Below are 26,828 nucleotides of genomic sequence, written 5' to 3' on the forward strand. Positions count from 1 at the left end.
TGTTGTTGTGATGTCAAACTTTTAACAATGGAAAAATGCATTTTGGTGCTTAAGAACCATATACAACATATTCTCCAATCAACCAGTTCACCATGCAAAGAAGCATTTTATGCATGCAAATGGATCTATATAGAACTCACGGTTTACCTTTACTGAAGAAGCCTCAAAGAACCCAACTTTAAAGGCATGAAAATAAAACACCAAAACTCCATAATACTACATCCAAAAAGTGTCGAAATACAGGCTGTACTGAGAAACGTATATCCAAAAGAGCGTAAGGTCCTTAAATCGTAATTAGGCTTGGAAAATGCTCAAAGACATTTTTATGATTCATGATAAGAATCACAATATTTAGTGCTTCTGGAGTTTAATACGTTTAAACAAAAAAGAGACCCAGCTGTGTAATTAATAGTGTTAATTAAAAATGAATAAGATTCATTAACCTTTTTAACTCACTTAACGCACTTCATCGTGTTCTTCATAGCTTTCATATTTCATAAGCTTCATTCAGAAGCTGGGCGTCGTGTGAGGCTGTAACTCTTCTCCAGTCTAATAGACGGTGATGTCATTTTAAACCCTTATAATAAAAGAAGCTGAACTTTGTTTTTCTACTGAAAGTCGAGCCGTTTTCCACAAATCTGGGCTCTAAACTATAAACAGACGGCGTCTCTTCAGTGATCTGCTCTGGAAACATTACTTTTAGAAAACAACACAAAGAGCGTCTGAGATTTTTGGCTTTCAGTAGTGAACTGTAAGCATATAGTAATAGATGTGATCATAAAACACATGTTCTGTTAATCTGAGGGGAGATTTTACGAAAAAAGAAAAATATTTTTATTTATTTCATGCAGTTACTGAATAATTTGCTTTTTGATTTGGGCATGTAAATTCAAACCAAAATATACCCATGAGCATAACTAGTTAAAATACTATTAAAAACTAAGAGTACAATGAATTTCATTGTTTCGCACCCTGTACTGAATTAAATTCAGGTAAACAGGACTAATTACGCTCTCTTTGCAATGAAAGATCAAGTTATTAAGTTACTCAGTCTTCTTTCAGTGCTGACAAGATCCACAATGTGCTCACAAAATCATCTGTAATGTTCTGTAATTTACCACCACATCAGTGTCACTGTAGTGATTAGAATAATGCATCACCCTGATAACACCTGTGGTGGTCTGTGGGGGTCCCGACTATTAAAGAACACAGTAAAATGGGGCTAATGAAGTATGCAGAGAAACAGATTGACTAAAGGCTGTAAGTGTAGAACTACAAAGTGCTCCTATATGGTAAATGGAGCTGACAAAACTGACAAAGAGATACAAGGAGGTTGTTTCATGGGCCCACCCCCGGGCCCCGACGATGACCACCGCGAAAGCTGGGCAGGTGCATGCCACAGAGGTGTACCTAATAAAGTGGACAGTTGGTGTACCATGTATTTCAAATATGTACCTGCTCTTTTAACCTCATGAACTGTTTGGCAATGAGCTATTGAGCTGAATCAGCTGTACTGGAGAAGATAAAACACTAAAACCTGTAGTGCAGAGGGACCAACGCTGAGTATTCCATGCATCTGACAATGAAGCACACGTTTGCATAAGACAAAAAAACTTTAATATTTATTAAAAACAAACTTTTTACACTCCCATCCTAGTCACTGGTGTCTTTTCCAAGAATATTGCAAACTGAAGTATACAGCAAAATATTTACATTTAGATTAATTCAATTTAGAGTCTTCACAAAAGTGAATGAAATTGCTTAGTATACAGATTTTTTAGTTAACCAGGCAAGTCATGATTTCAAAAAGAAAATGCGTGAAATGATCTCCAATATTATCCAAAAGCTGGAAGCAACATCTGAAGTCCCAGTGGGTTTGTACCACAGTAGGAAAACAGCAGAAAATCCCCAATCAAAAGAACATTGATTTTATTTGCCTTGGCATTTCTGAATATTTAACTTTGTTTACTTCAGTTCTATGTTAAATGCCTCTGCTCTACCTACCTTTGGATAAAGATATGGAGTTTACCACAAGGCCAGCAAAATGTAGGTGTAAATTCATGAGTGGAAATACAACACAGACGTTTATTTTTTCTTACAAAACTTCAGGAACATACAGTAAGCAAAGTAAACATTCAGTGACCTTGTAGGAGGTCACTTGTGTTGCATTCTACATAGAAAAAACGATTGAATCCTATCTGTGATGCTACCCATGCAGCCGTGCTGTTGATTCTAAGACGGACAAAGTGGCCTATAAATCGGAGCAGCTTTCAGTTCAGTCTGGTCCTGAGACAAGCATGGCAGCATTTGGCAACAAGGTCAGAGCTTTGAACCCAATTAAAAAAGGAGGGGAAGCTCCTGATTGCTTTAGTAGTAACTCACTCTTCAACACGGGCAGGCTTCCCTGCCGAGGCCGGCTCAAGCTAGTTAAAAGGGAATTCCATCCATTTTTGTCAACATTTCAACATAATTTAATGGTTAAGATGTAAACAAGCCATTCAGAGTGGTTTGATGTGAAATGTGGCACTGCAGAAAAATGAGCCGAGTCAGAATTGTTCACAGTGGTGTTGAGAGGAACCAGCCGTCTGAAGAGTTGAATTTCTTTAAAAGGTCCCTAACAGACACTTGGACGCGTATACACACATATACACATTGCTGCAAACAGTAGAATTGTGTGTGATGTGTGGGTGTGGATGTGAACATGTGTATGTATGTAGCAGCAAATAGTAGAATTATGTCTGGGTGTATATATGTATATGCATGTATATAGATATGTGAATATGTATATGTATGTATTTCTGTATAATTGTTTTTTTCCCTACCTTTTTTTTTTTTATTTTATTTATTTATTTGTCTGGTTACTTATTTTATTTGTTTTTTCTGTTTCTTTCTTTTTTGTTTCTATTATTATTTTTTTTCCTATTTATTTATTTACTTATTTAATTATCATTATTATGATTGATTATTATTATCATTATTATTATTATTATTTATTTATTTTTTTTTTATTTTTTTCCCTCCCTTCTTCTCTTTCTTTCCTGTCCTCTTTTTTATTGCCTGTCAGGCCTGGCCAAACAAATAAAATACAAACTTTAACGAGAATAGGCTTTAGTAACCTATAGAGCTTTTCTTGTGAAAACAAATATGTTTGGTACATCAGTACATTCGGATTACCATTCCGATTGCAAAAATTGCCAGACATGACAGGTTAAAAAAAAAAGAAAAAAAAGAAAAAAAGGTCCCTAACAGAAAGGTATTAAACGACATGGTTATGGCTACCCTGCTTTTAAGGTCCAATTGTGAACCTTAAATCCGTTTTTCCCAGTAAAAAGTACATATTTGTATTTTTTCATAACCGAATGTTTTAAAAAAGAACAATAAAATAAAAGCCTGGAGGCGAGACGGGGCGTGTGGAGTCAGTACAACTTAGAAAATATCATTTCAGTGGATTATGGTACAATTACGTTCCCTGACTAAAGGTACTGAGATGACCCCTTACCACCCCAGTGACAAGTGGGGCACTGCCCCAGTGACAGTCTAGTACCCCGCCTGATGTCTGACACTTTGAGATAAAGTTTCGGCCTGGAACATCTTTCATTCATTGCGGAAAACTACGTGATGGACATTGTGAGGCAAAATATTCTCCAAAGCAATTTTTTTTCCAGCAACATAAGACACTTGTAAGATCACTGGTCATTTTGGAAAGTAAATAAAATGGCTATAGGTGTGTTGTAGACATTGCAACCATCCTTCACCACCACTGTAAAGAACTGGATCGGTCACTTTCTCTACAGTGAACCAATTTAAATCAAACCACTCAAAATAACTTTGTTTACAACTGAATTAGGCCGAAATTTAGAAAAAAATGGACTTACCCTTTAAGCAATAGCTGGTCAACCAGCACAGGACACATTACCATTTGAGTATGATGATTTAGCTGGTCTCCCAGCATGACCTGCTCTGAACGAGCTGGTTTGTTATCCTAGTTCAGCACAATGTCTAACTGGTCAAACACCTTTATGATCTTCATCAGCAAGAATCTGGCTAATGGCCATGAAAGGCCATCTGAAACCAGCTAAGACCAGCTATCAACATTCACCTGTTAAAGCGAATGCATTCAATTTCCCAGACAAGCGAACCGCTCTTGCTTCACTACTGGCTCAGTTTACAGAATGGATCATAAGAACAGGGCACTCATATGGGAGCTTAGCAGAAACGCAACGCTAACAAGTACCCGCATGCATTTGAACAGGACAGTTAAAGTTATAAAACAGCAATAACACTATGAAAAAAGCAGAACAACTCACTGATTTGGATTAGCCAGCAATCCTGACATTTTTTGCGGTGTTTCAACATTATAGAAAGTACAATCTGGTCGTGAGATAATACACAGACACGTGTTGCACTAGACTGAATGTGGTTTCCATGTATAGCTAAAGCTAAGTGTGTTGTTTTCACTGTTGCTGCTAGGCACGGTGGTTAACAGTTGGCATCCTGGTTTGATTACACCATACAGTAAGTCTCACATAGCATTCAATAAGCAGCAGTGGAGAGAAATAGGGACAATGCTAATATATAATAGGGTTCTCTTGATTCACCAGTTGAGCCTTCAGGCCAACCTAATTGCGAACCCAGTACTATATGATGACATCCTCTGCCCAGTGACCTGGGTAAATGGCCATTTGCAGTGGTGAATATTGAACACTGAGACACAAATAAGCAACAGTCAAATCCTGCCGCACACATCGCCCTGGGCAGTCAGCGTTTGCATACATCTGCCATGCTGTTTTGATTTGATATGGAGCAGCTTCTCCAAAGGCTGAAGCGCCTTCTAGTGGACACTGTCAGAAACCACACCTGGGGTTTTACAGTCATGAAGGAACAGTCGTCTAAATGCACCAATGGCAGCTGCCACTGGCAAAATGATATCGTAGAAGTACCACGCAGCTTTTCCATGTCTAAAGGCCAGAGCACACCGACTGAACATTCTGTAATAAACTAAAACACTGAAATGGGGGCAGTTATCATCAAAACGTCCAGAACAAGAACAAGAGAAATGAACTACAGTGAATGGGAGTGAACTTTGTAGAACAATACAAATCGGGAAGACATTCAAAAACAGTGTGAATGGAGGGCAAACATTCTAGAACAGTGTAAATGGAGAAAACCTTGTAGAACAGGAGTAATGGGGGGGCGTTCTAGAGAAGCGATGGGAAAATATTCTAGCACAGTGTGACTATGAAAACAGCATAAATGTGGGAGAACATCTGAGAACAGTGTAAATGGGGAAAACATTTGAGAACAGGAATGATGCCCCCCATTCTAGATAGGCAATGGGAGAATATTCTAGAACAGTGTAAATGGGCAAAACATTCCAGAACAGGAATAATGCCCCCATTCTAGACAAGCAATGGAAGAATACTCTAGAGCCATGTGCATGGGGAAAGAGCATTCTACAACAGTAGAACATTCTAAGATAATACACACTGGGAGAACATTGTAGAACAGTTCAAATGGGGAAGGCATTCTAGAACGGGATTAGCGGGCAACATTTTAGAGAAGCGATGGGAGTATATTCTAGAGCAGTGTGAATGGAAAGAGATCATTCTGCAACAGTATAAATGGGGGAAACGTCCTAGAACAGCATAAATGGGGGAGAACACTGCAGAACAGTGTGACTGGGAGGGATCATTCCAGAACATTGTGAATGTGGGAGAACATCATAGAACAGTCCATGCGAAGAGCATTCGAGAACAGTGTGAATGGTGAAAGAATGTTCTTGAATGTTCCTAACAGTCAGAAACAGGTATGGCACACCAACCAAGCATTTCTGGGGTTGGTCTGCTCTGGCCTTCGGACAGCGTGGAGCGCGGAACGTGAGTCAAAGAACTTTCAGTAGTCCATCACTGTATAAACAAAGGCCTGTCAGATCTGATCTATCCTGCACATACAGCCTATTCTTGGTAAAATCTCATTATCCTACTGTCTCTTTTGCTTAAAAATAGATACCCACTGGCTCCGTATACCATGATCAAAGTTCTTTCAAACTGATTATGCTGTAAATAGCACTTTTGGGTGATGTCTGACCCAGACATTCGTTCCCCAGTCTTTGTTGGGTTAATAAATGTCATTTTCTCATTTTGAATGTTTCCAAGAACAGCTCCTATGTGTGTTTTCTCACATCATGTCTTTGTGACACTGTTTATAGCATCTGGAGGCGATGGCAGTGAAAAAGCAGCACTGAACGCAGGCAGTGTTTTCCCTACACACAGCTGAAAATGTGACCTTGTGTCGGACGCTGAAAGTGCACACTCTGCACTGTCCTGTTTCCTGCTACAGCAGTCGACTGAGAACTTTTCTTTTTTGGCTTTTCTGCTTTAGAAGAGAGAAAGTACAGGATTTAACAACACAAAGTATTTCGTATAGTGATGATACTGAGCTCAGGGAAGAATATAACGTGTAAGATTTGGTTGGATGTTTTCTTTAGAGATATCATTTCTTACCTATTTCTTAATTACTATGCAAATCTGTATGACAAAATATTAAGCACATCAACCATTCATCAAATAGTATCTATTATCTCTAAACATAGTCATCTTGATTGTAATTTGCATAGACGTCTTTTTTTCCTTTTGTACAAAGAGTTATCTAAAAGATCCTGACTGATTAAAAGGACGCTGGAGCTGGACACTTGATTTAGAGACTCTATAGGAAAACCCTGAAGCTTAATACTGATTCCATTATCAAGAGATCTAGAGTCAAACCAAAGTGACGTTAGTACAAACGTAAAGAAATCGTCAAATGTACAGTACATGGTTTAAAAAGGAAATGTGCTACCTTGTTAAGGTCATCAGGTTTATGCCTTCTCCATCACGTGCATCTAACAAAATTTGGCGTTGAAAAGGAAAACTAACTCGGACGATATGGGGTAATGAAGAAAACCGTGTCCATTTCAGTTCATTCTCCCCTGAAACTGTGATTTGTAAAGGGAGGGCCATGTGTTTTTATCAGAGCTGCTGGGACTGATTAGGACTGTGTAGTCTATGCAAACTTAGGCAAAACAAGCTCTTGTCATTAGGCCAGTCCACACAGCTGGTGGTTATGCAGTCTTTGCCCATGTGTTAGACCAGCGTGCCTGGACTGGGTCTGTCATTATTTGTTTCTTTCAGAGTCAAATCCTGCATTTTGGATGGGAAGGTGTCTTGATATGGAGAGAGATCCACTGACCTACAGGGAAAAAACATGAAAGATGTGAAAATGACCCTTTATTACATGAAGGAAAAACACTTTCCCTGTTCAAACACACCCAGAACTGACTATTTATTGATTAGCTGATTATTTGGATCAGGTGTATTAGAGCACTGAAAGTACTAGGAGTATATAGATGCCCCATTATACAATATTATCAGGATACTTGTAAATGTTTGTGATTGCCATACAGCTAGGCTCTATATCTGTGTTCAGTGCGGTTTTGAGATACTGAGGGTCAAAGATTTAACTTTCAAAATAACAGGACTTTTATGTAGTACAATCACCTTCCATATCCAAATAAGTCTCAAAATACATGTGTATAATTTAGTTTATTTTTATTCAATTATACATGTACTTAAACTATTACATACTAAAATATTACAGTAATACTATAGTTTTGGAACGAAAGGGGTTAAATTCTTGAAAAGGCCAGCAGAAAATTAGCTAGTCACGAAGAGCTGAAGCAAAGTTTTGGTGCCTTAGATTAACTAATTACGAAGTGACAGTGGGATTAGCGTAATGATGAAGGGACAGTGGGATCAGCCAATCACGTTTCGATTTCCAATGCCTGGGACCAATTACGTGAGAAAATAGGTCACTCTAAGCTAAGATATGTCACTGACCGTGAATATGAGGAGCAGCCTAATTATACGGATGTTAGAAACAAAGGAACAGCACTGGCAGCTCTATCCCAGGCCTCTCTACTGAAAAGTCAGAGTGAAACTTTTTTTTGACATTTATATACTGAATTGAAGACCTCACTCTAACAGTCACGGTTCACCACTGCTTTGTATGGATATAATTTTATAAAGTATATTCTACTGATGTTTTTGCCCCCCCCATCCTTCTTACTCACCGCCCATGTATTGGATGTCCGTGGAAGGTGGCTGACTGGGGCAGTTGGGGGTAGGCTGTGTCACCCTGGAACGACTGTGGCTGGTGTTTGAGAGGCGGGTGTGGATGTGGCCCATGCAGCGAGGCAGTAGTACGTCTGCGCTGAGATGGCGCCACCTCCTGGCCTTTCCCTGCACTGACCCCTGTCTGGCCCAAAGCATTGCGCAGATACCAGTCCCTCAGGCCCTCTAGTGCGAGAGCCTTGTGCAGGTTGCGGGTTGATTCGTCCGGAACAGCGCCTGTAGGGGGGTCTGCGCTGTACTGGGGTGGTCTGAGAGGTGGTTGGAACTGCCCTGGGGGCTGGTCAGCCTGACTGTAATGCCCCATGCCAGATGTCCCGTTGGTAGTAGGCGTCTCAGCATAGGCTGAAATCAGGACGGTTTCTTGCTGGTGCTGCTGAAGGGGAATGAACGGCCCACAGGATTTGGTGCGGGTCACTTTAACTCGCCGAGGCTCACCCGGTTTACCTCGCAGCATCAGAGGGCTGTAGGCCGGGGGTCCGGAGGCCAAGATGAGGGCCTGAGACTGGTGGAAGCCATTCATGTAGGGCGGAGGGGCGCCTGAGGGAGTTTCGGGCCAAGCCCGGGCTTTAATACTGTTCTGCGCTTGCAGTCTCTGCTGAAGAAGTTGCTGTTGTTGGGCTTGCTGCATCTTCTGCTGCTTGCCCCACACATAGTCCAGCAGGATCTCACTGTAGCCTGCACTGGAGCCATTAACCGCACGCCCGCTAGAAACGGAGCGGACCCGGGACAGCTCAGTGTGCCCGTTTACCTGTCTCTCAGGGCTGCCCCGTTGCGCCTGCTTCAGACGTCCGTCTGGCAATGCCTCCGAACTTTTGTATGGCCCATTTCGGACAGGCAAGCCGGACCTTTGACCTCCTTCGTCCATAATGGTGTTGGTATTGCGGTCCAGGAGTGCCTCAGAGCTGTTGCTGCGGCGTGTTTGGGTGCTGTAAGTGCAGCCATTCTGCTCATAGGACCCTGGGGAAGACCCCTCCTGAGTTGGGACAGGCGCCAACTGAGGCACCTCTGGATTGTCTGGCCACTGCTTTGTTCCCGCTGTGCTGCTGGAGGATTCAGACCTGGTGAATATCAGAATCAGTGAGAAAGATTAAGAGAGTTTAGTCAGAGTTAACTCTTCTTCTTTAATATTATGATTTCTCAATGCTGTTGTTATATTTATTTTGATATGCATAGAACGATCATTCAATATTAATAATATGCAAAGCATCCTACAATACAGCCAGCATGGAGTTCCAAACAGGAAGCTCCAATTTTATATACAGATACATTTTACTATGACCAACTTGGTCACGTGTCATGACAACTGTGGGGCACATTGTAATGAGGAGATAATGGTAAAGTCTCTGAACAGACCACCAGAAAGACTTTAGGTCAGGGAAAGTTAAACTAACTATTATCTTCCAAAATCGGTTATAGATCTTTGTCAAATAGGGACGGACCATATGGCAAAAAATGCTATGACATTACAATATTTCGTTTTTCTGAGGTTGGATAAGCTGGAACAGACAAAAAGCAGCACCACATTTAAAATACTACCAAAAATAAATGCGGCCATTTTTTACATTTTTTTTCCATAACATCGCTGTACAAAGAAAAACAAGTATCTCCAAAATAGTAACTTCACAGGAGGGGGCAAAAACCTTCTTTACTCTCTGTGTAAGTCAATGGAAAGAGATGTTATTCTAAGCAATTTTGAAGCATTTCTATTGGTCCATTCATGATGAAATTTTCATACGATGTAAAGCACGGCCGCTGAGCTCGAATGATGCAGAAAAGTAAAAATTGCAAAAAAAGTAGATGTTTTTCATTGGGTGTGACGGGGAGCGAGGGGGTGGATGCACGTGCTTTTATCATGGGCAAATCCAGGGTCATGGTCAAAATGATCCAGGGTCATAGATCCAACATGGATAGGACAATATACAGACATGATGACAAACAATAAACACGTTCAAACAGTTCAAACAGTTCAAACAACACATCAAACACATCAAACAAACAGCACAATCAAACAAAGACCAGTCAAGACAAGGGGCAAACACAGGGCTTATAAAACAGGGATAACAAGGGACAGGTGAAAACAATCAGGGGCGGAGTCAACAAACAAGGGGGCTGAACCAAAACAAACATACATGGAAGACCAAAACAAAAAGCACATGGAGTGGGAGGAGCCAATCGTGACAGTGGGCAGCGACAACATACATAACTGACATAAACAGGCTTAATTATGCTCTCTTTCTAATGAAACATACAGTCAGTGAGCGTTCTTTGAATTCTGATGATATCCACGATATACTCAGAACAACACACTGTGACAAAATGTGATGTTATTTATCATAACAACAATAAATATAATCATAATGCATGCCTCTAATGTCAATTCAACATTATTAACCCATTGTGATATTTACATGGCGATAGGACAGTCAACAAACCTGATGTTCTACTGTTTTAAGCAACGGTAAATTCTATCACATCTGCTGAATGTACAGTGCACTGAATAATATATACAAATGTATTTAGAGATATAGTGAAAAGCTTTTTGAATTTGAAGGCATTCCTTTGGCCCCTGGACAGCAACTGTGGCGTCATTATGGCCCCACCTAAAAAACTAGAACCGCCACTGAGTAACGCCAGTGATTATACTGTATATAAGGGACATTGGGAGCAGGTAATGGTTCAGGCACAGCTAAGTGCTATTTTATGCCTCTCTATCGTGTTTAAATAACTGAAGCATCCAGATGCTGGTCTGTGTGCGTAATTGAATTCAGATGAAAATAAAAGGCTGAAGGAAACACGCAAGCATCACATCCATTAGTGCATTACATGTTCATTAAGGGCGGGATAACTTAATCCAAACGTTTAGGCTATTATCAATTCTGGAGTCATTATCTTTTATCCAACTCATTACCCAAAGCGTAGAGGACAGCAGGAGAAAGCCCAGAGGACATGTATATGTAGTCAGGCATGTATGTAAAGTTATTAGCCTGTACAGTAAAAATGGTAATTTTATTCCTTTTTTTTTTTTAAATAAACTTTTAAATGAACTCATTAGCATAATTATTTCTGACGTTTTAGTCACTGAAATTCACTAATTACACAACTTCACAAAAACATTACAATTGATGAACCGAAGACATGTTTGAAGGAGAAACAGTTAAGAGTGTTTAATAGAAACAGTGCTGAGAGGAGAGGGGCATACCTGATGTGCACACCGTTGGGGCCGTTGCGGGTCAGCAGGGGCGTGGCAGGGACACTTCTGCCCTCTAGGTTGGACATACTCCTTGGGAGAGAACGACTTGGGCTGGAAAACAAATGCAAAGCTCATTTTATATGAAATTTAAATCATTACTACACAAATAAAACAGTAACCATATTGCTCACAACATCAAAGTCATTAAAGGTGCAATGTGTAATTTTTTTTTTTATTAATACACTTTTACCCAGTTGTCTCCAATCCGATTCTACCCAATTTAGTCTTCTCCAATTCCACCCACTAGTTAGGACTCCCACAATCACATGATACTATCAACGCTAAGAGGGCGAAGGCAGGCACAGGCTTCCTCCAAAACCAGTGAAGTGCCACCTCATTTTTCTGAACTGCTGCTCTCGCAACGTCATTGGACAGCTGAACGCGCTCAGAGGAAAGCGCCAACCGCCAGATCTGTTACTTGTTGTCAAAGAATCAGGATAATAGAGGTCCGGGAAAAGTTCGATTCTTAGATGCATCGCGGTGCGGACGTGAACGATTCTGAATCGATTCATAAATGTCAAAAATCGATTTTCTAAATATTGAGTTCATACCGTAATGTTGACGGAACGTAAAAAGCGGAACTTGGAAGTGGGTAAGTGCAGCGCCCGGACAGTCTCTGGCAGCACGTAACAAAAACAGAGCTGGATGAGCGAGAAATGCGACCGGCACACTGAGCAAAAAAAGCCAGGTTCAATCAGGAGTCACAACACAAATGTTTAGAAGAGAAATTTTGTCCTTTCAACAAAAATCAAACCACCCTGGTGAACCACAGCATTTAACGTGCAGTATGTCTCAGTGTGTGCTGATGTTCTAGTGTAGGCTAAAAAATATAAACGAAAACACAGACTTACTTTGCTGTGCTTTAAGCTTTAACTCAGCTACAGCCTCTTTCATCCCCTTCCATCGGGGAACCTTCCTCAGAAGCAAAGCAGCTTATTGTAAAATGTCTCTCAACGTTCGGCTGTTTTATGGGGCTGAAATCGCTTCTTGTTCGAATGTTTCCATTCCACCTTAAATTCTGACTGAGGTGCCAAATGTAAATATGGCACCATTTAAGGAAGAACAGAAAATTTGAAGCGACTTCGTCTTCGCAACTTTTTAGTGTTCAATGCACCAGGACACCAACTGCGCTGCTCATAAATGCGAATAAGTCCATTCGTCTTCAAATGTTTGTCTTAAATCTCTTTGCCTTTTTGTAGCTACTAGCCAGGCGAGACTTCGCTGCTACGTGACCTGCAGTCTTCTAATAAGTTGGTGCTTTCGCACTATATTGCACACTTTGGAGCCGAGGTTCAGCGTCCAGTCTCAAAGATATTTTACTGGACACAGTGATCCCTGACTCTCTACAACGAGATGGAAACCGAAGTTATAAAATCACTGAATTAAACGGGCAGGATGGCTGTAACGTGCTGCGTGGACATCCGACTGCCACAGGATCTTATTTCACCGTAACAGCGCAGATGGGTGGCAGCAGCGTCTCAAACAAGAGCAGTGAATGAGAGCCTTGTAGATCACTTCCATTTGGTTTTTAATAAAAGATATTGGAAGTAAATTCATTATGGATCATCACAAATACTGCCAAGTCGTCACACAGTAAGAAAATAGAAATCCTGTATAGAAAAAAAGATGCACTGATGATTGTTTTATAAATCGCATCGCAGCCTCTGAAATCATAATCAAATCGAACTGTGAGGTGCCTAAAGATTCCCACCCGTACAGGACAACCTGACGGCCACCGTAGGTTCTACTATACACTTGGATAGGGAGGGGTGATGGAGGGGTATATAGTGAGTTGAACTCTGCAACCTCACCATCAGATGTCTAAATCTTACACACTGCACATTGCATTCATCAACAAGTGTAGTCTCCTATTATTGATTTTGACATATATTATTCAGTAAACACTTTACATTTATGAGAGTGCAGCATTTAAGTTGGGCCCACATACACAGCCTTAAGCCCACCACACACCAGATGCACCAGTAGCAGACACAGTACAAAGCATAGCAATACTACATAGAAGCACCGCAGTGAGAACACCAATAAATGACCAGCTCAAGTTCATTTTTACACGCTACTCGTATAAATTTAGCTGAATAAAATTTTCAACATCGTTTATAAACAACAATTTTTCAACATCATTTACTTTCTGTGCAGTGGCCTTTATAGCCAGCTTAAGTTTAATACCAGGGCAAAAAGTGGTCGTTACTGTCTTTTAATATACTTTTACACTTTAATGATATTATTGTTTTAGTGCTGCTGTTACATTTTATGTGTAAGAAACATGATCAATAAATAATAAACTTAACAATAAGCATTTCTGAATTCCACAGTGAACGTGTGCACACACTCGCTTAGAAACTCTCACAGTTTATCCAACAATAAAGGCAGCACAGAGCTTCTTTTAGGTGATAGGAAACATAGTAGCACACAGAAAGCTCCAATTCCATGTGCTGATCCATTTTACTGACCAATGTTTGTGGACATGCCCGGCGTGGTGTAGCAGTATTGGCAAATGCGCATCACCACCAAATGCCAGTGCCAGTGTGGTGTGTGTTGGCCTTTAGATCCAGATTAAGCTGAACTCCAGACTAAAAAAAGAATTCCCAGTGGTGATTTGACATTAACCCTGCAATTCAGTCCAACACTAGATTTATCTATATCTGCCAAGCCGACCGTTTTAGGGGTTGAATAAAATGACATCCGTACTTCCTTCTGACATTTAACAGGGGCTCGGATAATCAGTGCAACTTTACAGTTGAATGTAAAGCAATTGGAAAAACATGTATCTCCAATTTTTTGCGATTTTTACTTTTCTGCATCATTTGAGCTCAGCACCTGTCCTTTACATTATGTGAGAATTTCATGATGCTTGGACCAATAGAAATGGTCCAAAATTGCTTAGAATAAAAAACTTTTTCTATCAACTTACATTGAAAGTAAAGAGGGTTTTTGCCCTCTCCTGCAAAGTTACTATTTTGGAGATACTCGTTTTTCATTGGACAGTAGATTAGACGATATACATTTTGTTGCTCAATATAAAATGCTATTGTGAATAACGTCAACATCGTTGCAGTTCATAAGCCTGTAAGGACCCCCTTGGTCGGTTTTTGAGTGTATGAGTATGTGCGCTAGATACCTGGCTGAACTGGCCACAGAGTTGCGTCGTGCTCTCATTTCATAATAGATCTCCACAGGGGACAGTTTACGACAGAACCTGCTGTCCGGGCTCCCCGGGACCAGCCGGGGACGAGAGGGGGACAAGCCATCAGAAGTGTCCTCTAAAGAGACATGGGAAAAACGCATGCAAGAGAGAGAGGGAGGGAGAGAGGGAGGGAGGGAGAAAGAGATTTACAGTGTCATGAGTATTAATTACAAACAATCTTCATCACAAAAGCTTTCTATTCACATTCAAATGTACCACAATTAACTCCCACCACAACTCACCATTCTCCTGACTGGTGGAGTCTGATGTGGAGCTGCTCTCTGACTTCACTGTATTGTCTGTTAACACACAAACAACAACGCATTACATAATCACACCAACAGACATCTAAAACAAAGCTACTCTGTTATTTAGCCATTCCACACAGCTAAAGCTATACAGAGGAAATTAAGGAAATGGCGCCTTCACGCTCCTCTGTGTGTCCGTATGCCTACTGTGTATAGCTTTTTGTGTATTTTTCAGATTCCTGTTTGGTATGTGACGTTGATATTAGGGTTACATTTATGGTCTTGTTGAGAACATTCTTATTACATGTAGTTACTTATATATAAAACATATGGGACATTATTATTACATGCACTTATATACAAGACTAGGCAAAGGTCAGAGACAGTCCTTTGATTTATTCAATTTCCATTTAAAATGGCCATTAAGTCATTTATTTTCCAGCATCAGGAAATAAAGCAGAAAACATCTATTAAAAGAACACGGAAAAGCATCAAACCCTAAGGATTCAATTTTTCAGCGTTTAAGCCACTTCAACTGTTCAGTTACAGAGGGGTGTCCTCCCAGCAAAAGCTGTTTCCACAGGAATCTTTAAGACAATCCACTTGCATAAGAGAAACATCAAAGGAACAAGAAAACAGGGAAAAAACAGGAGTTTCCAAAACTGGAGTTGAAAAAAACAATCACGAGATATGGAGAAAACAACCATGCAAAACCTGGTAGACACCAAAAATGCCCCATCAGATAAAAAGCACTTCAAGTTTTCATCTCTTAGAGAGAGAGAGGAGCAAATCAAGCTGCTTCAGATCTGAAAACATCCACAGGTGTTTCTGTCCATCCTTCCACTGTGAGAAGACCACTCAGCGATGTGGGTCTGAAAGGTTGTGTAGGTGTCAAGAAGAAGCTCACCGAGTAAAAGATAATAAGAACTTGTATTTAATGGTCACTTTGACTCAAAAATCAGATAAAGGTCTGTAGTGTATATCATTTATATGGGGCATACTACTATTATACAGTATATAGGTACCTACAAATATACATAATAGATATGGAACATATGTATGACCCCATATCCTGACGAGCATTGATGTGTGTGTGTGTGTGTGTCATGTCAGAAATAATGGAAGGAAACAGTCCAATTACTCAACACTTCCTCTACTGTACATACTTGCCTTCCTGAGGCAGACCTTTTCCAGGGTGTGTGAGGGACCCATTCCTCCCAAAATTAATTTTACACCACACACACGCTTCCATAAGTTCCCACGATCCAGGCCGGCTTCCCTACCTAAAGTGGTCTGACCCGTGTTAAACTGTGCTCTGACCTCTCTCTCACTGTGGTTTTTTCTCAGCCACTGTAAGGCTGAGTCTAATCTCTGTAAGCTTAACTCAGACTGTTCACTGAGAGAGAGCGCGGATCAAAGCTAAGCCAGTCTGGAGCCAAGCCTGAACGCAGCGAGCCGTCTCACTGCAGTCTGACAGCTGTTCTGGGGTCAGTCGTATGCAGACGTAGGGAGTGTATGGGCGTGTGTGTGTGTGAGTGTGTACGCTTTAGGGCATCTCCCATGAGCTGTTTATGTGCTTGGGAAAGGTCACAGAAAACAATAGATGCACAATGTTACATAACAATATTAGAAGTCCTTGAAGTTCCTGTTATGTTTCTGTTCTGTGTTTCTCAGTGTACGTTCTTCACAGTGTTGAAGATATTTTTATCAAAGGGCTTATGCTTAACGTTCATATAGATGATTAAAATAGTAAGAATAAGGAAAACCTTCAGATGGGGCTTGAAATGCAGATGTTTTGTTTTGTAATGGAATGAGTTAATATTGAGTCAAATATCCTAAAGCCCATGACGCGAGAAAAACCTTCTCGTCTGCGAGTTGTAGGTGGCAATATTATTACAAAGCCCTTTAAACGAATGGTTTGAAAAGCCGAATAATAATGAATGACAGCCACTAGCTGGCATTATACACATGACGCCATGCTGACAGGTGCAAGCTTTCATTAACACTTAAATTTTCAGCAGAATTAAGCTCACCGGTATGACACCCTCTGTGGACCGTCCTCTTTCCATGTGTTGGCTGTTGCTCTGCATCCGTGTGCCTGCGGAGGGCGCCACTGAACAGAGGTTTCTTCGTCTTCCTCTGGGATGCGTCATCCTCCTTAACCACAAAGAGCATAAATCAATTTTTGAAGAACAAAAAACATATTGCTATTGTCAAAACAAAACATTTTATCTCCAGAATGGTAACTTTACAGGAGAAGGATAAAACATACATTAGTTTTAATGTAAGTCAGTGGAACCAGAATATTTTCCAAAAACTTTTGGGCCATTTCTCTTGGTCCATTCATCATGAAATTAACAAACAATGTAAAGAACAACAGGCATTTTCACATTATGCCAAAAACTGGAAAACGTCAAAAATGGAGATACAAGGTTTTGTCCCAACAGCACTGATATGTAAACATCTAATTACTCCCCTGTTAGACTATTAGAACTTCAATAAGTCCACATACCTCACTTTTTGGGTTGTACTTGGACCCGCTGCGGGCCAAACCAACTCTACGCCGCACATGGGGGAGTTTTTCTCCTGCCTCGAGAGGAAACTCACTCGGAACTTCTCCCGTCAATTCCTGTGGTACCAAAGTAAAACAAATGCGTCATACAACACACAATAGGTGACAGATATTACTGTGACACAAAAAACAACTGAAATTTATCTTTTTAATTGCTCATGATGCAGCTGTAAAATGTCGTACAACACTGTAAAAGACAGAGGCCACTTATTTATTTAGGCCCGATTCCATTTCACCTTTTGCCTCTACTACTGAGCTCTTAGCCCTCCGTTTTGTGTGTTCATGTCTAGGGATAGGGTGTCCTGATTTTAATTAAAATAGAGGAGTGGGGCGGAGTGTTGGGGCTACATGACCCTCCAAACAGAGGTTTTTCAGAGGCACACTCCAAACGGTGTGTTATGAGAAAAAACAAAAACTGGCAAGATGGCTGAGCAAGAGACCAAAGAAACTCACAAATGTGAGACTTTATGATAATCATTGTATCATCTTAGTTTAATGTTGTTTTAATGTTGTTTATTATGGTCCATTTCTTTACAACAAGCATAGAAAACACTAGTAGTATGCTAATGTTCCACTTTAAATCATCTGCTCCATTTAAGGTGGAACGGGAAAATTCAAACAAGAAGCTGGCAAATAGCTGACTTCAGCTTCGCATCACTGAAGAATTACTGGTGGACATAAATTAATGCCCTAAATGTAACTAAAGCCCGGCAGTGAGGAGTTGAACTTTACCCTCCTCTGCTGTCACTGCAGACAGGCAGGGATCGCCTACAGAGCAGCGCTGGTAGCTGTTAATGAAGTGATGCTCATTTTATTTGAGAGTCCCTTTTTGTAGAGGAAGAGTTCAACCAGTACCCTTTGTAACTCCAAGAGGCAAGGAGACACTCGAAAACAAGGGGAAGGGGTAAATAAGAAATGGGACTGGGCCTTAATTTCTAGTCAAAATGACCATTACGTTATTCATTTTTCAGCATTAGAGCAAATCAGAGGCATCAGCAGCTAAATATAGTACAACTAAAATATGAATGAAATGAAATTTCTCTAGATTTTCCTCTTCATTATCCAGGTTGATTATCTTATATCTAATCTCCTCAGAAACAGCTCCTGAAAAATGTCTCATTTGTGCTTAATGGCTGTTTTGCCTGGAAATGAAATAAATCAATGGTGTTTTCTGACTTCTGCATAGTACTGTAAGTTGTATGTTTTGAGCCTTAGCAACAGTAAAAAGCCTTAAAAGCCTGGCCAGGAGCATTATGTTTGATGGTTTGCACTCTATTGATTGCCTGGAGGAAGCACAGTGGGATTACAGGACTTATGGCCAGTTATCCTCCTCACACAGTGCAGGCGTTAGCCACAGACAGCAGGCCACAGCACGAGAGTGGGTATGAGTGTCCAATCGCTGCAGGGCGCGGGAGTGTGATAATGAGGTGTGTTGTGTGTGTTTTTGGACAGTGGACACCTCTTCATGCAACTGCAATGTCATCTTGACCTAACAAACAAGTGTTCCATATTTGTGTGTGTACTACAGTTGACCAACCAAATGTGAGACACTCACAGCCTCCTGCAGGCACACTCGTCTGAGCTCGGCCAGGCGGGTGCTGAGTAAAGCCTGAAGACTCCTGCGTCTCTCCTGCAGCTCCACCATCCGCTCTGCTCGCTGCTTACTGTCCATACAGCCCTGCAGCTCTACACACACACACACACACGTTTGTTTTTAGGTTAAGATGTGGGGTCATACATACATCCCCTATGTTTTATACACATATGTAAGTATTTATATGCAATTATAACATGTCCCATATATATTATATATATCATAGCTGTCAGAACAATATTTATATATATATATATATATATATATATATATATATATATATATATAATTTGAAAATTACATTATCTTATATTGAAAATTAAGAATTGTTTCCTCCTGTAAAGTCGTTGTATTTTTTTAGATATTATGATTAACACCACCTTTATTAGGGACATAAATGTATGTTTTACATTGTAAGTCAGCTATTATTGTTTTCAAATGAACACAAACAGGGGCATTTCTCATGTACATGCAACGAAATCTGTAGCAAAAAAAATTATGCACCTACCAGGTCCAGTGATCAGGTGACCTTTGACCTCCATGTCATGTGTCTCCTGTGTGACCTCGCTGCCTGCTGACTGCAAGTTCACCTGCATGGTGAGAGAGAGAGAGAGAGAGAGAGAGAGAGAGAGAGAGAGAGAGAGAGAGAGAGAGAGAGAGGGGGGGGGGGGGACATTTGAGTTTTCGCACATTCTGTTATCTGTACATCATACATATGAAGCATTTTCAGGAAAAATGAAATATCTGCTCAGTCATATACAGTAATACTGTAATGTTAAACAGTAAACGCGACATGAAGGGCCTCAGCAGCAGGAATATATACATATATATATATATATATATATATATATATATATATATATATATATATATATATATATATATATACACACACACACGTGTGTGTGTATGTGTGGACCAACTTCCACGGAGCATGTAGTGATTTCATAGTTTACATTATTAACCCATTAATCTCTAAAGGTCTGTATGTGGGTCTACATTCCTCACTCTCCTCAGTATGAAATCTACATATTAGTTTAACTGTAGTTTCTGTATAGCAGGCCTTTATTACTACATATACAATTGAACAATACGCTTAGAATTTAGGGAGCTAGCACACATAACAAAATAAGAGTATATTCTCAGGTTATATTTCTAATTGATTTGTGAATTTTTTGGAAATTAACCAAAAACCATTCAGCCTTCAGAAGTTTACAGGGCAAGAGAAAAACTGGGATATTTCAAACCTTACATTATATCAGAGCACAACACAAGAAACTTACAAGGAGGGGTGGAGCACGATGCAAGCGCATTTGATAATTCCATTTCTTCATTCTTACAAGCTGTATCTACTACTAAGTCATGTCCCAATCCACAAAGGCCCGTTTAAGTAACTTTTGGTCTAAATTCGAGTAACTGCTAAGTTAGTTATGTCTATATTACAGTCAGTGTGCGGCATTCATGCTGTGTCAAGGTTTTATTTGAATCGTTCCTCCTATATGCGCAACACATTATTTTTGCTTTTATCATTGTAAACATCAGTCTAAACTGATTTTATATAGCATGTGTTTGGAAACCAGCCAAAGTGTCTGGCAGATGAAGCAAATCTACTCAGATGTAAATATTTAGGCCAGATTTGGGTCAGATTTATGGATAAATTGTGAGTATGTGATAACACTTCACTGATGGAGGTGGGAGATTTAGGTGTTAAGAGCAGCATGGCATACGACAATAAGTAGACATTATAAAAAGAGAAATAAAAACCTAAATTAAATGAGAATATGCAGATACACAGACAGTGCAATATTATCCGTGCAGGTTAAAGGATGTACAGATCTCGATGTCCTGTGCAAATATGCTGATGTGCTGACAGGCGGTTGAACATTAGAACTATGCAACTATACAAGACATAGAAAACTGGATAAGAGCAATTGTAAACACTGTATAGCAAGACTGGGCAAATGTATCGATGAACTATATGAAGCTTTCTAGGACGTTGGATGTGTCTGGCGGTCCAATAGTTTAAGGCCTTGGACAGAAACGAATCTGATAACAGCCCTACTTCCCCATCGTACCTGTGAGTGTCTCACCTTGTGGCTGCGTTCATACGTGCTGCGGAGAGTTGGGCCTGTGGCCATGCAGCTCCTCTAACACAGGGGCTGCAGTAATCCAGTCGGTCTGCGGGGGGAGCCACTGTGCTGCTGGTGCCGAAAGCTCTGCAAACTCAATGCCCTGCAACACACACATCAAAGAGCCAGTGAGGAACACAGTCACAGCCAACCCACACATGAGGGTCCTGGGTGAAAGACTGGCCTTGAAGGGAGATTGATAAGTTAGCAAGTGGGTCTTATACAGTTACACATTGTATAAATGTGATAGCTCAGCTGAGGGGTTATAAGGGCTAATGCTTCAGTGGCATCATAAAGGTAAACAAAGATTACGCAGGCTGGCCAGGTGCAGAAACCAACAGAAGCCTGTTTCATACTTTCTGAGACAGAGAACTCATCACAGGGCGTAACTGCCTCGAAGAATGAAATGTTATCAATGTTGCTGAGAACACAAAACTGGCCCTGCTATTTAGTACCCACAATCCACTCAAAGCTAATTTAAACACTATTGTTTAAGATTATGTAAGATATTGTGATATACAATGCACGCCCATAAGTGCTGGCACCCTCAGTGCATATTATCAAAAAAACAAGGCTCTGAAAAAGTCTTTGCTAGTTTTCAGTTTGATCTTGATGTAACCTCTCAGTATGGCTGAATAACCCACAAATGTATGGATAAACTGTACAACACCTCATCCAGCGAAACAAGAAGATATGTGTGAGCATTAAAAGCTCCTAAAAGCTCAGCTGCGCTTAAACAACATAAATTGTATGCATATTCTATACACAAGCATACAAACGAAACCTCGCATCTCCAAAATAGTAACTTTACAGGAAAAAACAAACTTTACTTTCAAAGACAGTCAATGGAACCAGACATTTTTCCCAAGTCATTTTGGGCCGTTCAGCATGAAATTCACATACAATGTAATCAAGGTTTTGTTCAGACAGCAGTGATATACAAATGATGAATTGGAGTACATGGGAATAGAAGGGCACATTTGATCCTTTTCATATTTCTGTGGGGTCCCGATAATTGTAGCGTCCTCTAGAACGGGAATTCAGGGAGATTTAGTCCCAATTTCTACATTTCATACATGTTTACGAATCAGCAAATATGCAAACAAAAGTATCAGCCCACAATTCCCAAACTGGTGCATCCCTGATTATTTTGTCTCATTCAAAAGTGACACCTCTTTAATGTTACATAAGCCACAATGTACACTCTAAAGTCAAAGTGAGGAGAAGTCCAGACATTTCACCTACATTAAGTTAAGTAAAAATAAAAACAGAAATACGTTATGTAATATCATAGATAATACAGTTAAGTAAGTAACTGGACCCCATTTTTATCCAGGTAGTCATAAACATGTGATAACAGAAATGAGACCCTCGTAAGTGTTTGAGTTTATTTTCACTTTCAAAAGCAAGTGCTCCGTCTGTGCCAGAGCCAGAAACAGAGTCCATCCACCTTCACTCATCACCCACGGATGTGTCTGTGGGAACGGCGGACAGGAAGTGGCGCTCTGAGGACAGGAAAAGGCTCGTAAAAGCAGGAAGTGAGTGAGGGAAGCAGAAATGGGAGGCTCACAGAGAGCTCCACAAACAATGCTGAGAGAGAGAGAGTCTCTGACACCAGTGACCCATTCACAGGGCACCAACTCACTTAGACGATCATTCACAAGAACAGAAGCCATGGTTTTGACTTTCATGATGTAGTACTAGTGCTGAAGTATCTGATATCAATCAAAAACTGACCAGCTATGTTTTTACTACACATTTACATTTACTGTTATTGGCAGACACACTATTCAGAGCAAGCTACATTTAATTCATTTCACATATGCAGGTGAATGTAGTGTAAGGAGTCTCGCCAAAGGAGAGGTTGGTGTTGCTTGGTGTGTTTAGTGGAAACCCGAACACTCGTCAGCCGCGTGGAGTGTATCCAAGTGTTGTGTAAAGCCATATTTGGGACTGGAGTTCTGGCTTTGCTGTTCCGCACAACGTAACTTGAGGTGAAAGACGGCTAATGACTCACCTTACTCTGGAAGAGAAAAACATTACCATGACAAAGTCGATAACACAGGCTGCGATTCTTATACAGTTTCCCTTGAACTCCTGATCCTACTTAAACTAGCGCAAAACTACCAGATCTGTGTTTCCTGTAATATTTATCTCATACACTGCCCCTCTCCCTAATCTGGAGAGTCCCTCAAAGCATTTAACAGCACAGAAGCCCGTCGGCTCTTCACGTCAGGGTGGGTAAAGGATCCTGTGTTGCATAAAGAGGAGAAAAAGCTCCCATCATAGGAGGAAAACGACATCAGCTAATTAACACAGGAGTGGACAATGCAAGTATTTAGATAACTTCAGCTAATGTCATCAGCCGAGAGGTGAACAGTCGTCCCCCTAACGGAGCTGCAGACAGCCGGTATAACTTTACTGTCTGTTTCTGGAGATGTCAGTGACGTTTGAATGGAGAAACATTAACGTTGAATGTCAGACGGAATGGCGTGGATCGGAAAACTACACTGTGTTTCCATAGACGTGATTCTGTAAGTTCAGTGCAGTTAGTTCAGAGTTCAGCTCCAGTCCTGAAACCCCTGCACTGCATACCTGTGGCCTCCCTGGTTAAAGTACCTGATATTATTAGCTGATTAATACCTTCTTGAGCTGAATGAGGTGTGAACAGCCGAGAGAAACACTAAACTATACAATGCAGGGGCTCCAAACCTGGAGTGAAAACACCGAGTTAAAGGTCTGCATGTCTCTCGGCTTCTGTCTCGTCTTGCAGGTGAATCATGCAACACAGTGATAAGGACCAATCACAGTCAGATAGATAAAAAAAAGAAAAAAATATTGCAAAGCTGTTTGCAAGCGGGTGTATAATAATTATAGCATCCTTTTATTCATGTGTCAATAATTCCCGGTCATCCATTTTCCCCACCTTTAAGAAAAACGTCCTCTCTTACTTGAAGCTTGTAGGCAAGTCTGTGGTAGAGTGGACTCCAAGTGGCCTGAAGGTTACCGTGTTGGCACGTTTAGAAGAAGTTCGAGCAGGAGGCTGGTTGTTTCTCTTGCCCTGATTCTTTATTGTGCACGTTATCAAAAAATCCAAACAGCACTAAAGAAGATCATCACCATGGTACTCACACAACTATTTACACAAAAAATAAATAAATAAAACTCAAATGCATGACAGGCATTTTGTTACTCTTCCTTGACTATTCTCACTTCATTTCCCTTTCTAACTCCGGGTGCATATCAGCAGTGAGACAGGTCGCCCCAACTAGACTGGGCCTGACCTAGTCCACCCTCCCAGTGGACTAAACCAAAATTAAATTCAGGTTTTCATAAGGCAAAACAGTCACAGTACATACATATTCAGCATATACTTCAAGTAAATATATGTACAAATGTCATTCGTAGCCATTGTTCAATATTTACCATTAGTTTATTAACGGTTTTGTCTTTCTTTCTCCCCAGGTTGACCCATGCACCCCCTGCCTCTGTGTCCCTCCCAGGCCCACAGACCTACAAGAGGACCGAATGACCCGCACCATCACTCTTTCCAGGAAACAGGTGAGTAACTGTCTCCTTAGGTTAATTAAAATAAAAGGCTTCGTCATACCTGGGTGCCTTTCAGTCTTGTTCATGGCTGTTGGTGATGTGCTAGACCAGCTAGCATCATCACAAAGTCAGTAGTTTTTTTTCTAGTATATATAGACATAGATATGTTTTACATTTTCTGTCCATTGTTTTATAGCAGTAGATTCAGTCTTACACATTTCTTGTTCTTGCTTTTTCTTTTTTTTTGCTTGCTATCAGTTTAAACATTTACTCAACTCTTAACAACTCAAAAGGCAAAATGCACGAAGTAACACTGTTTAAAACAAAGGAACAGTAATTGTAGTGTAACTGATCTTATGCTGACTTTTGCCTACAACTGGCCTACTTAACTTTGCTTTATGTTGAACTTGCCCTGCAAGTGTTTCTGGCTAGATCTGTTAGAACATTCGTTTCATTTTTTATTTACACCGATATTTCACATCGCACGCTGGCATCTGCCTGGTTCTGATACTGGATGACATATCAGTGTTATCTTTACACAAAGCAGTGGAGAATAAAGAGAAACCATGGACCAGATCATTGTTGTAATTTATAGTTCTTATCCAAAAGTGCCTCATAGCCACTTCCTGTAAACATGTCTGTCTCCAGACACCACAGGCACCACCATTCCCTCCTGCTCCCGGCTTTCAGTGCCCAAAACAAGCTCTGAACATGGAGCCGTTTCTCATGCTCAACCAACACACGGCACTTTCTTCCAAACAGTGATTATCTCTGGAGTAATGCAGTGGACTGTAGGAGAGCACAGAGCAGCCCTGATCTGTCTGAGTGTGAATGAGAAACTGCTGTCATCAAAATATGGCCTAGACGGAGGGTCTAGATCTTATCGCCATCTGATTCGCGCTGTAAAATAAGTTAAAATCACTGTAAAAAAAAAGCTTCTTGTTGTGTATGTACGTTTTAATACTGTAAAATAATAATAATTAATATAAACAAACCTTCTGCCAAGAAAAGTAGCCTAGAGCAGTAGTTTAGAGCAGGTCATCCATGGACTGCTAAAGGGGGACATCAACTTTCAGTCATGCATCACTGTATGTTGCAGGCATTTCATTAACTTTAGTTTATATAAATAGTTTTATAGTTTAGCCAGATCATGAACATTACAGCAGTGTTTATTACAGAAATGTTAGCCTTAATAGTGGCTTCTTCTCGTTAAACTACCATAATGCTAATTTCTGCTAGCACATCTATAGGATTTTATGTAATGTTTTATTAGCATCAAGCTAGCAGTGCTGTTCTCCCACATTGAGTTTAGGGGCATTTTCACACTAGAGCTTTTTTGCTGACCCAGGTCAACTTGCTCTGTGAGTCCAGTACATTTGGTTAAGCACTAAAGTGGTTTTCAAGCCCGGGAGGGCTCCAGAAAACTGATCTCTGGTCCACCTGGTGGTCTGGCGTTCGCTTCCAGCTTCCAGCGAACTCTGAACTGTCCGCTGCAAGTGTGGAAACTATCCGCTTCCAGTGTGGTGCCCAACCTCACATGACCGTCGTATTTTCACTTCCGTTGGTCACGGTTTTTGCTTGCTATTGGATGAATTATACTTATGACAGCTGTCAATCAACAACTCTGGGCAGCAAACGGGTGAAGCAACAATGCTAGTACACCGCTGCATTAAATCAGTGAAGTTTTGCGGGTAACTTCAATGGCCTGCACAATACTTTAAACGTGCTAACTCACTAACTCGAGGGTTCTTGGGAAGCGAAATCTGGATGGTTGGGCTTCATACTGGCACCGCATGTGGGGTTGTGTAATTGGTTTGTCACGTGACTGCTTTGACTCAAATCATACATTAATACATACATCCCTTTTCGATTTTCATGATGGCTTGGAGGGGCCTATAGGCCTATAAGCAAGTGTACTCACACACACTCTCACATGCACACAGAACCATGGGGTCACAGCAGGGCCAACTGAAAGTGATCCACCTGATGGGTTTAACATAAACAAACACATGTTATTAGAGTAAACAGAGCAGACGAGTCCGCCTCCGTTTGTCCAGGGTAGAGTTTCAGGAGATGGAGTTGTTCTGCTGAGAGAGAGAGAGAGAGAGAGAGA

At 40.7% G+C, this 26,828-nt stretch overlaps 1 protein-coding gene across 3 annotated transcripts in view; it reads right to left on the minus strand.

Moving 5' to 3' along the window:
- Positions 1-3,436: 3,436 nt before the first annotated feature.
- The window catches only part of si:ch211-169p10.1 (coiled-coil domain-containing protein 120), a 99,588-nt gene continuing 76,196 nt past the window's right edge, over positions 3,437-26,828 (minus strand). For 2 of the 3 annotated variants that reach the window (XM_037535762.1, XM_037535763.1), the window contains 10 exons: positions 21,113-21,269; positions 19,546-19,627; positions 18,999-19,129; positions 17,384-17,500; positions 16,905-17,028; positions 14,866-14,922; positions 14,558-14,699; positions 11,368-11,469; positions 8,108-9,226; positions 3,437-7,227 (listed from right to left, as the gene is read on the minus strand). In XM_037535762.1, the coding sequence (XP_037391659.1) occupies positions 7,122-7,227; positions 8,108-9,226; positions 11,368-11,469; positions 14,558-14,699; positions 14,866-14,922; positions 16,905-17,028; positions 17,384-17,500; positions 18,999-19,129; positions 19,546-19,627; positions 21,113-21,175 (2,043 nt within the window). In that variant the 5' untranslated portion in view covers positions 21,176-21,269 and the 3' untranslated portion in view covers positions 3,437-7,121. The remainder of the gene's footprint in view (positions 7,228-8,107; positions 9,227-11,367; positions 11,470-14,557; positions 14,700-14,865; positions 14,923-16,904; positions 17,029-17,383; positions 17,501-18,998; positions 19,130-19,545; positions 19,628-21,112; positions 21,270-26,828) is intronic. The other variant, XM_017719447.2, reaches the window with a different exon arrangement.

Source organism: Pygocentrus nattereri, chromosome 28 (assembly GCF_015220715.1).
Source record: "Pygocentrus nattereri isolate fPygNat1 chromosome 28, fPygNat1.pri, whole genome shotgun sequence".
NCBI lineage: Eukaryota > Metazoa > Chordata > Actinopteri > Characiformes > Serrasalmidae > Pygocentrus > Pygocentrus nattereri.